This window comes from Chelonoidis abingdonii, chromosome 4, assembly GCF_003597395.2.
Source record: "Chelonoidis abingdonii isolate Lonesome George chromosome 4, CheloAbing_2.0, whole genome shotgun sequence".
Lineage (NCBI taxonomy): Eukaryota > Metazoa > Chordata > Testudines > Testudinidae > Chelonoidis > Chelonoidis abingdonii.
Window position 1 is genome coordinate 27,375,779 of NC_133772.1, and position 12,794 is coordinate 27,388,572.

Here is a 12,794-nt window from a genome sequence, read left to right on the forward strand (position 1 = left end):
CAACTCCCACCTTTTCATGCTCTCTGTATGTGTATATATATCTCCTCAATATATGTTCCATTCCATGCATCCGAAGAAGTGGGCTGTAGCCCACGAAAGCTTATGCTCAAATAAATTTGTTAGTCTCTAAGGTGCCACAAGTAGTCCTGTTCTTTTTGTGGATACAAACTAACATGGCTGCTACTCTGAAATCTGTCAAAAAAGTATAGTCTGTACTTTCTAAAAATGAAACCTACACCTATCTCTGAGTTGTAAAGAATATCTATTAAGGATGTAACAACCAACAAGAATGCACTTTTATGTATAAAACCATGATTAAATTGAGTCTTCCTGACTAGTGATTTAAATCATGATTTAAATCAAATCCAGCCTGCCCGCTGTGCTCTTGCCCCTGGCTCCTTCATTCCCCAGGGGAACCCACAAATATGTTTGGTGCCAGGCCCACAAAAAGTTAATCCAGCCCTGTGTGGAAGACCTATCCCCTGGACACTTGGGAAAGAATTCTCTATAGTAACTTAGAGCCCTCCCCATCTAGTGTCCGGTCTCCGGCTACTGGAACAGGGGTGGCTCTAGCTTTTTTGCCACCCCAAGCATGACAGTCAGGCAGCCTTCGAGGGCTTGCCTGTGGGAGGTCCCCAGTCCCGCAGATTTGGCGGCTTGCCTGTGGGAGGTCCACCAGTCCTGCGGCTTTGGTGCACCCACTGATGAATCCGTGGGACTGGCAGACTTCCTGCAGGCAAGCTGCTGAAGGCTGCCTGACTGCTGCCCTCGTAGGGACCGGCAAGACGCCCCCCACAGCTTATCGCCCCAGGCACGCGCTTGGAGCACGGGTGCCTGGAGCCTCCACTGCACTGGAGATATTTGCTAACAGCAGTTGCAGCTGGGCCTATGCCATTGCAGGCAACCTCATCATACCATACTCTTCATAAACTTGTTAAGCTCAGTCTTCAGACAAATTCATATTTTTGCCTCCACTACTCTTGCAAAACTGTTCTAGAACTTCACCGCTAATGGTTACAAACCTCCTAATTTCAAGCCTAACTTGTTGATGACCAGTTTATATCCTTTTGTTCTTGTGTCAGCATTGACCCTTACCTTAAAAAACTCTTCTCTCTCCCTGGTGTTTGTCCCTCTGATGTATTTATAGAGAGCAAACATATCTCCTTTCAGCCTTGTTTTGTTAGGCTAAACAAGCCAAACTCCTTAAGTCTCTTTTCGTAAGATAGGTTCTCCATTCCTCTGATCATCCTAGTAGCCCTTCTCTGCACCTGTTCCAGTTTGAATTCATCTTAAATGTGGGAGACCACAATTGCGCACAATATGCTGGATGAGACCTTGTACAATGATAACAACACTTCTCTATCTCTACTGGAAATACCTTGCCTGATGCATCCTAGGATTGCATTAGCCTTTTTCATGGCCACATCACATTAGCAGCTCATAGTCATCCTCTGTCTCTTCCTCTGCTGCTTCCAACTGATAAGTCCCCAGCTTATAGCAAAAACTCTTGTTGCTAGTCCCCTAGTGCATGATCTTGCACTTTGCACTATTAAATTTCATCCCATTTCTATAACATCATTTTTCAAGGTCATCCAAATCTCTTTGGAGGATATTCTGGTCCTCCATATTGGTTATACCTCCAACTTCGTATCATCCACACATTTTATTCACTCTGTGTAGCTCAAAAGCTTGCCTCTTTCACAAACAGAAGTTGGTCCAACAAGAGATGTTATTTCACCCACCTTATTTCATTAATGAAAATATTACATAAGACTGGTCCCAAGACCAATTCTTCAGGAATTCCACTAGTAACCTCCCTCCAGGCTGACAGTTCATCTTTCAGCATGACCCACTGTAGTCTCCCCTTTAACCAGTTCCTTACCCACCTTTTGATTCTCATATTGATCCCCCTCTTTTCCAATTTAATAATTTCCCATGTGGAACTGTATCAAATGCTTTAAAGAAATCCAGGAAGATTAAATCTACTGCATTTTCCCCCCCTTGCCACTCTCACATCATTTTGTGCTGCACCACCACTTTAGGAGGCCTGGGAGGGTTATAGCAGCATTATGATGCATCTGCATGGCCCTTACACCAGTTTATCCCAGGCTGAAATAGAGTAAAGGCAATTCAAAAGCAGTTTAATTGTTTTGATAAAGCAATAGAAGGCAACCTGTGCCACTGTGCATGTGCAGAATTCATGTCCCCAGCAGATTTCTTTGCTTCCCCACAGAAAAATGAATTCTGACGGGGAAGCAAAAGGAAGCTGCAAGAGCGGTCATGTGCCCCTCCCCAGAAGTGTGAATGCATCATTTCAGTTGCCCGGAGCAGTCAGCAGAGAGGTAAATCGCTGCTGATGGCTCCTACCCTGCGCTGGGCTCAGCTGCTAATCCTAGTTGGGCTGGGGGAGGATGAGACTTCCTCTTCCTTTGCAAGGAATGGCCAGGACCGAGGCTGGGTCAGACCCAACCCCAGAAACCTGCCCGAGCTGCAGGAAGCTCTGAATGCCTCCCCCTGCTTCCTGCTCCCATTGCTCCTCAGCTGTCGGGCAAAGGAGTCATGTACAGGGAGCTGCTGCCCCTTCCACCCAGCCCTTGTGCATCCAGACCCCCAGAACCCCAGCTGAGCCCCCTACACCCAAACCCCTACCCCACTGAGCCTCATCCCCCCTGCATCCAGACCCGTCAAGCCCCTCCTCCCTGCATCAAGACCTCCCACTCTTGCACCTCCCAGAGCCCCACACACTCAAACCCCAACCCTGATGATCCCCACCCTCACCCCACACCTGGATCACCCTGATGAGCCTCCTGCACCTGGATTACCACCCTACTAAGCCCTAACCAGCTGCACCTAGACCCCCACTCCACCAAGCCTCATTTCTTCAGCACTCAGACTGGCCCCTGCTGAGCCCCCAGCACCCCTGATAAGCCCCATCTCCCCACACTCAGACCCCCTCAGCTGAGTCCTAACCTCCTTCGCCTGAACCCTCCTGCAGAGTCCCATTGCCACTGCACCCAGAACCCTCCAACAAGCCTCTGTGCATCCAGATAACCCCTGCATCTGGACCCTCCATAGAGCTGCTGCACCCATATATCCCCACACAGAACCCTCTCACCCCACACCCAGATCCCCCCATACTAATCCCTTCCACACTTGGATCCTGCCAGGCTAAGCCTGCCTGCTCATGCCTGGACTGGGGTCAGGGCTGGAGGTGTGTGCAAGACTGTGTCCCTCTTGCTTTCTAGCTTGGTGCACCTGGTGCAGAGGAGCAGGTTGCTGGGTGTTTCTGGGGCAGGCCCAACCCTTGCACTGTGTCAGGGTCAGATGCAGCATCACCACTGTATCCATGTCCTGGGAGGACACAGGTGATTACCCACCTCTGTGCAGCCAGAGTCTTGTGCTCCGCACTCCCACGTGGAAGCCTCCACATTTATTGATTGAGAAATAAAATATGCACAATTTTGCAGAATTTTAAAATATTGTATGCAGCATTTTTTTTTTTGGTGCAGAATTCCCTCAGGAGTACAATCAGTGCATGCACCCAAAGCCGTGCCTGCTGGCCCAAAGACAGTTATAGCTAGGGTGACCAGATGTCCCAATTTTATAGGGACAGTCCTGATATTTGGGGCTTTGTCTTATATAGGCACCTATTGCCCTCCACCTCCTGTCCCGATTTTTCACATTTGCTGTCTGGTCACCCTAGTTATAGCACTGTGACGTTCCTTTCTAGACAAGTCCCAGAAGTTCACTTCTGGGAACTGACTCCAGCACTCTCAATTCCCACTGCTGGGCTCCAATCACTAGTTGATGCTGCCAGCCAAATCACCTGACAAAACTCTTGATTAAGCTGTGTCTCAACTAGATTTTACTAAATACAAAAAAAGTACAAACCTCTCAGACAAAAGGAAAGACCCAGAATGTCCCCTCCCACATAACCCCGCAGCTAAGCCCATGTGCCCCAAGCATCACCAAGAACAAGACAGGTAGGTGCCCTGCACTGCCTCCTGAGAGAGGCTGGATATGGATATGGAGAGGTAGCTCTCAAACTAACCCAATCCCAACAGACCTACCCACTGCTGGCCCTGTCCCCAGGAGTGGCACCAGGGTTTCTGGCGCCCTAGGCAGGGTCCTTTCACGCTCCCATCTGGCGGCAATTTGGTGGCGGGGGGGTCCTTCTGCGCTCCCGGTCTAAGGGGCACTTCAGCGGCGGGTCCTGGAGCGAGTGAAGGACCCGCCGCAGAATTGCTGCAGAAGACCCGGAGCGCAGAAGGACTCCCCGCCGCCGAATTGCTGCCGAGGGCTGCAAAATGCCGCCCTCCCAAATCCTGGCGCCCTAGGCGACAGCCTAGGTCACCTAAATGGAAGCGCCAGCCCTGCCTGTCCCTGGCACCACCCATCACATGTAGCCTACCCTTATCTCACAGCCCCATGCCTGTGACCCCCATGCCACAGCTCTGCCCCCCCTTGACCTCATTCCACTTCTAGCCATATAGCTAGGGTGACCATATGTCCCATTTTGGCCGAGACAGTCCCTTTTTTAAACCCTGGCCTGGCAGTCCTGACTTTATTGGCAAAAATGGGCATTTGTCCCATTTGCCAACTTGATCAGTGGGCAAGAGCAAATTGGACAAATGCTCACTTCTGTCAAAAAAGTGGGGTGTGGAGGAACATGGGGGTGGGGATGAGCAGCAACACCAGCCCCACATGAGAGGCAGGAGGGGCTCGAGCCAGCGACTCGGGCCAGCCCCACGCAGGGGAGAGGAGGGCTTGGCCGAGTGGTTGGGCCAGCCTCAGAGCAGGGGGTGGGGGGAGGTTCAGGCCAGCCAGCGTGGGGGCTGGGGCTAGCTCCACACTGTGTGCCCTGTTTTCCCTTTGGGAAATATGGTCACCCAATGTATGGCGCCCGCCCCTCCCCCCATGGCTTTTCTGTCACCACTCAGTCCTGCCTCTGGAGCAATCCTCACCCCCGTGATAGTCCCCGCCCCAGGCCAATAGCCCCAGAGTCTCTGCCCCTCCCCCGCCCCGCAGCGCTGCCCACGGCGCCACCACACCGCTTCCCGCGAGGAACCTTCGCCCCGCCCGCGTCCCGATGCGCGCGCCGAGGCGGCACTAATGCGCCTGCGCGGCCATGGCGGCGGCCTGCGCGGAGATGGAGCCGGCAGCGGCTGCTCGCAGTCCAGGCGCGGGGGAGCTGGTTTGCGCGCGGGGCCGCAACCGTAAGGCCGTGTTGTGCCAGCGCTGCGGCTCGCGCGTGCTGCTGCCCGGCGCCGCTACCTTCGCGCGCAGAGAGGTACGGCCCAGCCCGCAGCGGTTGCTTTCTGCCTTCCCCCACCCCGGGACGGGCTCCATCCTCCCCGTCACCAGGGCGCCTGGCACCTCGCCGCTCCGCCCACTGCCCCCATCAGCGGGGCCCTGACCGGTCACCTGGTATCCGCAGTGATTCCTGATCAGCTCCTGGCTCCAGTCCCCAGCCCCACGCCCCCTTCCTGCTTCATTGTCCGTCTTCAGATACTTCATCACCCTTCAGATCCTGCTCACAACTCTCCTTGGTCACCTGCACAACAGCCTGACCGGGGAGGCTGTTGGTGTCCTGAGACCACCGCTGAACACACTGTGGGATTGGCTCCTTGTTTCCTTGTGCTGCTCCTAACCATGTGGTGGCTTTTTTCTTATATTTATATCATTGTGTGTGTCTGCGGCATGTCTCTTAGTCTGTGCCTACTTGTGAGGCAGGACTATCTCTTGTCCTTTGTGTCTGTTCTGCAGCTCTGAGTGCATTGGTGCTGAGCCTGTAGCGGTGATAGCTGATGTTTGTAAATGGCGCGTGTGCATAAATGGCTAATGCCATGTTTTGTTCCTTGATAGCTTTTCCTTCCCTCCATGAAGAAGAAGACAGCCCTGCTTGCCAGCAACTCTCCGGATGGGGACGTGCTCCAGGATCACTGGCTCGTAGATGACATGTTTTCCTTTGAGAATATTGGGTTCACCAAGGACGTTGGGAATGTAAAGTTCCTCATATGCGCAGACTGTGAGATCGGGCCAATTGGCTGGCACTGCCTAGATGATAAGAAGAGCTTCTACATAGCCCTGGACCGTGTTTCTCATGAGTAGCATCCCGAGTGGAGCTGGGACTCTCTGCAAGGCCATCCCAGCTGGTGGCCAGGATTCCTCAGTGCAACCTTTCCACAGCTCTTAACATGTGCCAACATGAAGCCAGAGGCACCGGCGCGTGGACTTGAACGTGTCATGGATTCATCTTAACACCTTATTTAAAGCAATGGGCAATTATTGTCACATTCCATGCATTACGGCTTCCTCTGGTCCTTCCTCCCACTGTAACACGGGGATGGCGATTCCACAGTCTCCCATTTCTGATTTTTAGTCCTAACTCATGGGCAGTCTCATCTTGGTTCCTGAAGTGTAAAATATGAGCATAACTCTTCCCACCAGATGTCTTTCCCACAGAAACTCAGTTTGTTTTTTTAATTTAAATTTTGACTGGAATATGGAACATTGTGATGTATTTCAATGAAAAGCGTTCTCCAAATGGGAGGAACAAACTAGGAACTGCACCTTTGAGAGGACAGCTAGGTAGATAGAACTTTGCCCATTTTCTCAGGCATTTTATTCAGTTTTAGTGGTTTCTCACTATGATTAGGCCTACAGGGTTTGCCCTTCATGCCACATGTAAAAGTTTACAGCCTGGGCAGCTTTCTCCCTCCTTTTAAAAGATTACTTTCCTGCTTGTATTTACAGTTTAAATTGTTCATGGCCTGGCAATGAAAGATGGCCTGGGCTGGTGCTGCTGTGGAGGTTTCATGTTGCAGGAAGTATGAGTGTTTCCTGTGTAAGATAAAATCCATAGTCAAATTGCAAAAAGTAAATGTACTTGAACTGCTATAATCAATATTCATGTTCAATTAAATTTATTCCATGTTTCTCAGTGTGATGTTTGTATTGTCTTTTGTCTGTAGAGAACCTAATGAGGGAGAACAGTAAAGTATACACTTTTGAAAGTTTGTATTGCTTGCTGTAGACTTACTGGTCACGCTGCAAGTACATTTGATTAAGACTCAGGTGAGAAGTTTATTAAGGTCTTTCCGAAATGTGATTGTGAAACTTGCTTAAAATTAGAACATGCTGCCTTAATACAAAAGTCAAGTTCTTAACATACTGTACAGGAAAAAAAAAATTGGAAACTGAGTGTCAGCAAATACGGTCCTCAATATGGACCAGATAATTACAAAAGTTAGCTTTTGCTAAAAATGCATTATGAAGAGTCATTGTCTTATTAAAACTTCATTATCTTGATGCATGTGAAAGCATTGGACTCTGTGAGTTAAAAGAAAAATAAAACAGTGTGACATATCTGAATAAAGAAATGGTCAGCAAGGGGCTGCTGACAAACCAGCTGCTTTGTCCTGGGTTTTGGGATTGTAGGGTAAGATTTCAGAGAGAGAACACTGCTACATGGACTTCTGCATATATTTCTGTGGTAAAGTTCATGAACTTTCTAAATCAAAGGAAAACCAAATCATTCTTCAAGTGCCAGCTGACTCAGTGACTCAGCAGGATTAAGGAGTTGCAACTATAGCATTTCCAGGTTGCTGTGTCATTCAGGTTAAACTAGGAAGGGTGTGTGCTATTTGAAGTCATTGATTGAACTGTGAGCTTGGTGCCCCAAATTTAGCTTCAGGTTTGCAGAGCAGCTAAGGGGTTTTAGACACATCCTTTAACTTTAAGAAAATATCTGCTTACGTGCTCTGGACAGTTTTGAAAAGCTCAAATTCATTACAAGTTTGGATGATGAAGATAAATGTATACATGTAATATATTTAGATGTTTGCAATGCGTTTGACTTGGTACTGCATGGCATACTGATTAAAAAATTAGCAATATTCAATATTAATAAAGAATACATTAAATTAATTAAGAACTGTCTAACTCACAGATCTCCAAAAGTAGTCAATGGGAAATAATCAAATCAGGGTGTTTCTAAAGGGGTTCTACAGGACTCAGTACTTGTCCTGATGCTCTTCAATATTTTTATCAGGGAGCTAACAAAATAAATACAAAATCATTGCTGATAAAACTTGAATAACCCAGAGATTGGTATAGTGGTAAATGGGGATAAGGCAATCATACAGAGAGTCATGTTGCATTTTATCCTATTTTCCACCATGTCTTTCAGTCTTTCTTTCAAAAGTTGTTCTAAAGTCTTGTACTGGGGGTCACACTAATAGGTCTGTAGTTTCCTTGATTACTTTCTTCAGTATAGACCCTATGTTTGCTATTCTTCAGTCACACAGTACTACCCCACAATTGGATAATTTATTACATAAGAACCACCACACTGGATCAGACCAATGGTCCATGTAGCCTGTCTTCGGATAGCAGCTGGTGCCAGCAGCTTCAGAGCAAATGAACAGAACAGGGCAATTGTCAAGTGAGCCGTCCATTATCCTCCAGGAATTACAAATACCTGCTACTGGATTTGCACTTTCATGTGCCAGTTCTTTCAGTATTTTGGGGTGGAGATTATGTGAGCCCCTTGATATGCACACATCAAACTCTGTGAGCCTTGTTTCTATCTCAGATGTGTGCTTTTTCATTTCTGTACACTCATTTCCATCAGCTGTCCTGCCTTTGCCTCTGTCAGCTATGTCATCTTTTTTATTGAAGACTGAGACAATGTATTCATTTAGTTTGGAGGCCATACCTAGGTTTCCCTTACTCTCTACCCCAGGGGTGGCCAACCTGTGGCTCCGGAGCCACATCTGGCTCTTCAGAAGTTAATATGCGGCTCCTTGTATAGGCACCAACTCTGGGGCTGGAGCTACAGGGGCTAACTTTCCAATGTGCTCTGTCAAAGGCCTTGCCCCCATTCCACCCCTTCCTGCCCCCTCCCCTTAGCCTGCCGTGTCCTTGCTCCTTCCCCCGCTCCAGCCTCCTGCATGCCATGAAACAGCTGATCAGGAGGTTTGGGGAGGGGGAGGCGCTGATTGGTGGGGCTATCGGTGGGCAGGAGGCACTGGGAGCAGTTGGGGGGGAGCTGATGGGAGGTTGCTGACGTATTACTGTGGTTCTTTGGCAATGTACATTGTTAAATTCTGGCTCCTCAGTCTCAGGTTGGCCACCCCTGCTCTACCCCATCCTCTGTTGAGCAGCCCCATTTCTTTAATTCATATCATGAAGTGATTAGAGATCAAATCAAGTCCAGGAAGCTAGTTACATCCCTCCCTCCCCTTTGAACAATGTTTTAATGGGTTGCCCCCTTTAAGATGCCACCTTGATATCCTGAGATATCACTGAGTCCACCTGTTCTGCCAGCCTGGGCCCCGTTTTTACCTGGCTTGCTGAACCAGGCTATTAAGCCTCCTCCAGCACACACACAGGCAGGGCCACATCCAACTGCAGAACGACACAAACACTGAAATCAGCTCTGGGAAAACAGCTTAAGGACTTGTCTCAGCAGTCAGGTGTCCACCTCCCTTGGAGTGCAGACTCAAAGGTATATTATGAAATCCATCTCCTCCCTCAATGTGAAGGAAGGTATGTACGGTCTCTCACCTGCCCCCCAATTATGAATTGCACCAATGGAGTTATTATAAACAAGAAATAAGTTTATTAACTACAAAAGGTTAAAGAGACAGCAAACAGAACAAAGCAGATTACTGAACAAATAACACAAAACATGCAAACTAAGCTTGTTTCACTAAAGAAATTGGTTACAAATAGGTTTCAGAGTAGCAGCTGTGTCTGTATCCACAAAAAGAACAGGACTACTTGTGGCACCTTAGAGACTAACAAATTTATTTGAGCATAAGCTTTCATGGGCTACAGCCCACTTCATCGGATGCGTGCAGTGGAAGGAAGGAGAGAGGACTGGAGCTTGGAGGTGTGCTGTGAGATTTGAAAGACCAGAGAACCAAAGTAAGGGAGACCCTGCCCCGGCAGGGCACGGAGACACCTTCCCCCAGTGTCTAAGGACTGAGGGTACCCTACCCAAGGAGGAAGAGAGTAAGAAACCTGCAGGGGTTATGAGGGGCTGGGATTCAGAGCGAGGAGCAAACCTTAGGACTCCTCTCCTGCTTCCCTCCTCTACCACCTTCCTGGGTCACTAGTGGGGCCCTTGGCACTCAAGAGCAGGGGCAAGGGGTGGTGTCTTAGCCCCTGCCCCCCCTCCCAAAAAATGCAGGACCCACCATACAAACATCAGCCATCTTGTGACAATCTGCAAAAAAACCTAGAGTTTTCAGGTGCTTAAGTAGCTCCTGGAATTTCCTACCACCACCAAAATCTGAAATGGCACCCCTGGTGAGCCAGGAGTGGCCAGAGGGCAAGATGCAGCCCCTGTTTGACAGTGGAAAGCCAGCCTTGAGCTGCAGGCAGAGCACCAGGTACCATGACCCACAGCAGCAGTGTAGAAGGGTGGCAATACACCATATCCTGGCAGTGGTGTTGCCTGCAGAGCTGACTGCTTGATCAGCAGCGCCTGCTATCAGGCTGGCAGTTTACACTGTGCTGGGGCTGAGCTCTGGCATCTCTTTCAATACAAATTAAGCATAGGGAGGAGGTAGCGGGGCCCAGAGGTGATGTGGGGGGGGTGTGTGGAAAGCCTATGGGGGCTAGGGGTGATGGGGGAATGGGGAGCCCATGGGGGCCATTTTCCTTAAGGCTGACCCTGCTTTAGAGAGAGATTTTCTGTCTCAGAGTTTTTTGAGTAAGGTGAGGAAGTCTCACCTTGAAGCTGCCACATGGTCCTTGCATCACACCATGAGTGTCCCAGAACAAAATATTTTGGGTCTTCATGGCAGCCTTGATGTAGAAAACCCAGTACAGATTCACCAAACCTTAACTGGGAAGTACTGGACCTCAGGCATGTGTTGGAAGAGAAGGTGCAAGGCCTGGTTCAGGCCTGCTTTACTCAGTTGCATGAAACTGCTGCTCCCACCAGGCTCTTTTTAGGGTTCAAAAAAAGTCTACAGACTATCGGAAGATTTTTTTGTCTCTGGCTGCTGGATGGTTGTTTGATAGTTGATCCTACTGAGATCCAGAAAGCAGCTATTTCTTTTTACAGTACTCTTTAATCACCTGAAACCTGAGATGTGCTGGAACTGGAGGAGCTGCACCAGAGGTTACCCCATCTTACTGGTGAGGAACAGCAGTGCCTAGATGCCTCCTGTAATTGCAGGAACTCTTTGTTGCAGTCCAGCAGCTCTCTACAGGCAAAGCCCCAGGTATTGCTGGGTTGCCATCTACATTTTACAAGCATTTCTAGCATCTTAGTGGTTCTGTCTTGTTTCTAGTGGTGTTGGAGTGTATCCAGGAGAAAAAGCAGCCTCTCAGTTGCTGCAGGGTAATGATCAGTGGCAGATTAACGCACAGGCCCACAGGGCTTGTGCCCAGGGGCCCCAGCCAATTTGAGGGCCCCCACAGGAGCTCCAGAACCTGTGTATAAGTCGGGGAGCCCCTGGAACTTTGTCCCTACCCCTGCTCCTCTTCTTCCCCATGGGGCTCTGCCTCCTCATCAGGCCAAAAGCCAGAGCTGAGCTATGGTAAGAGCCATCCAGGAGCCTGGGCTGCTGTAGGGAGCCCTAGACCCTCCAACTGCCCTGGGCAGGGTACCAGGGTTCCTGAGAGCAGCCCCTGGTCTGTGTCCCCACCCCCAGGGATGCACCACATAGGGCAGGTGGAAGGTCCGGGGCTCCCCGGGTGGCTTTTACCATGGCCCAGCTTCTAACCTGGCCAGGGGACGGGACCTTGGGGGGAGAGAGGCAGGTGCTTGGGATGGTCGACTGTGAGGGACAGCATGTCTGGCTCTTCGGCAATTCATCAGCAGGTCCCTCTCGGAGGGAAGGACCGGCTGCCAAATTGCTGCCGAAGAAGAAAGTGGTGTGGTGGCAGGACTGGCGCTATGGTTTTGAGCGCCCTAGGCGGACGGCAATTTCACCGCCCCATGCACTGGTCCCGCAGCTCCGGTGGAGCTGCCGCAGTGGTGCCTGCGGGTGGTCCACCGGAGCCACACAAGCAGCCGACCGTCCGCAGGCACCACTGCGGCAGCTCCACGAGAGCTACCTGCCGCCCCCTCCGGCAGTGGTCTGACCCAGGGGGCTCCTGGACTGCCGGCTGCCATGGCAGTGCCCTGACCAAGGGGACACCCTGGGCTGCTGGCTGCTGCTGCGGCGGCCTGACCCAGGGTCAGAGCGCCTCCGCGGCAGCCGGCAGCCCGGGGTTTCCCTGGGTCAGGGGACCCCTTGGGCTGCCGCGGAGGCCGCCCCTGACTCAGGAGCCCTGGGGTGCGTGCCACGGGGCGCCTGACCCAGCGGGGTCCTGGGCTGCCGGCTGCCGTGGCGGTGCCCTGACCCAGGGGACACCATGGGCTGCCAGCTGCCGCGGTGGCGCCCTGACCCAGGGGACACCATGGGCTGCCGGCTCCCGCCGGCAGCTCAGACTCCCTCTCTGTCTTAGCAGCAGTGGCTGCTCAACTATTTTAAAAAAATTGGGGGGCGCTTTTTGGCGCCCCCAAATCTCGGCGCCCTAGGCAACCGCCTAGTTCGCCTAAATGGTTGCACCGGCCCTGTGTGGCGGAGCAGATGCCGATCATGATTGCGGCTCTTTTTTTTCCCTGCTTGGGGCAGCAAAGACTCTGGAGTTGGCCCAGGAAAGAGGAGGAGCAGTGGGTGGGCCTCCATGGTAAGGGGCATGTGGGAGGCCCAAATGTTCTTAGTGTTCAGGGCCTCGATAAATCTTTATCTGCCTTTGGCAATGATCACCTTGCTGCACAAAAAAGA

The 12,794-nt window shown here is 50.8% G+C and overlaps 1 protein-coding gene across 1 annotated transcript; it reads left to right on the forward strand.

Moving 5' to 3' along the window:
- Positions 1-5,128: 5,128 nt before the first annotated feature.
- On the forward strand, positions 5,129-7,311 carry RABIF (RAB interacting factor). Its single transcript, XM_032764997.2, has 2 exons — positions 5,129-5,290; positions 5,866-7,311. The coding sequence occupies exons 1-2, from the start codon at positions 5,129-5,131 to the stop codon at positions 6,109-6,111; spliced, it is 408 nt and encodes a 135-aa protein (XP_032620888.1). The 3' UTR covers positions 6,112-7,311.
- The last annotated feature ends 5,483 nt before the right edge of the window (positions 7,312-12,794 follow it).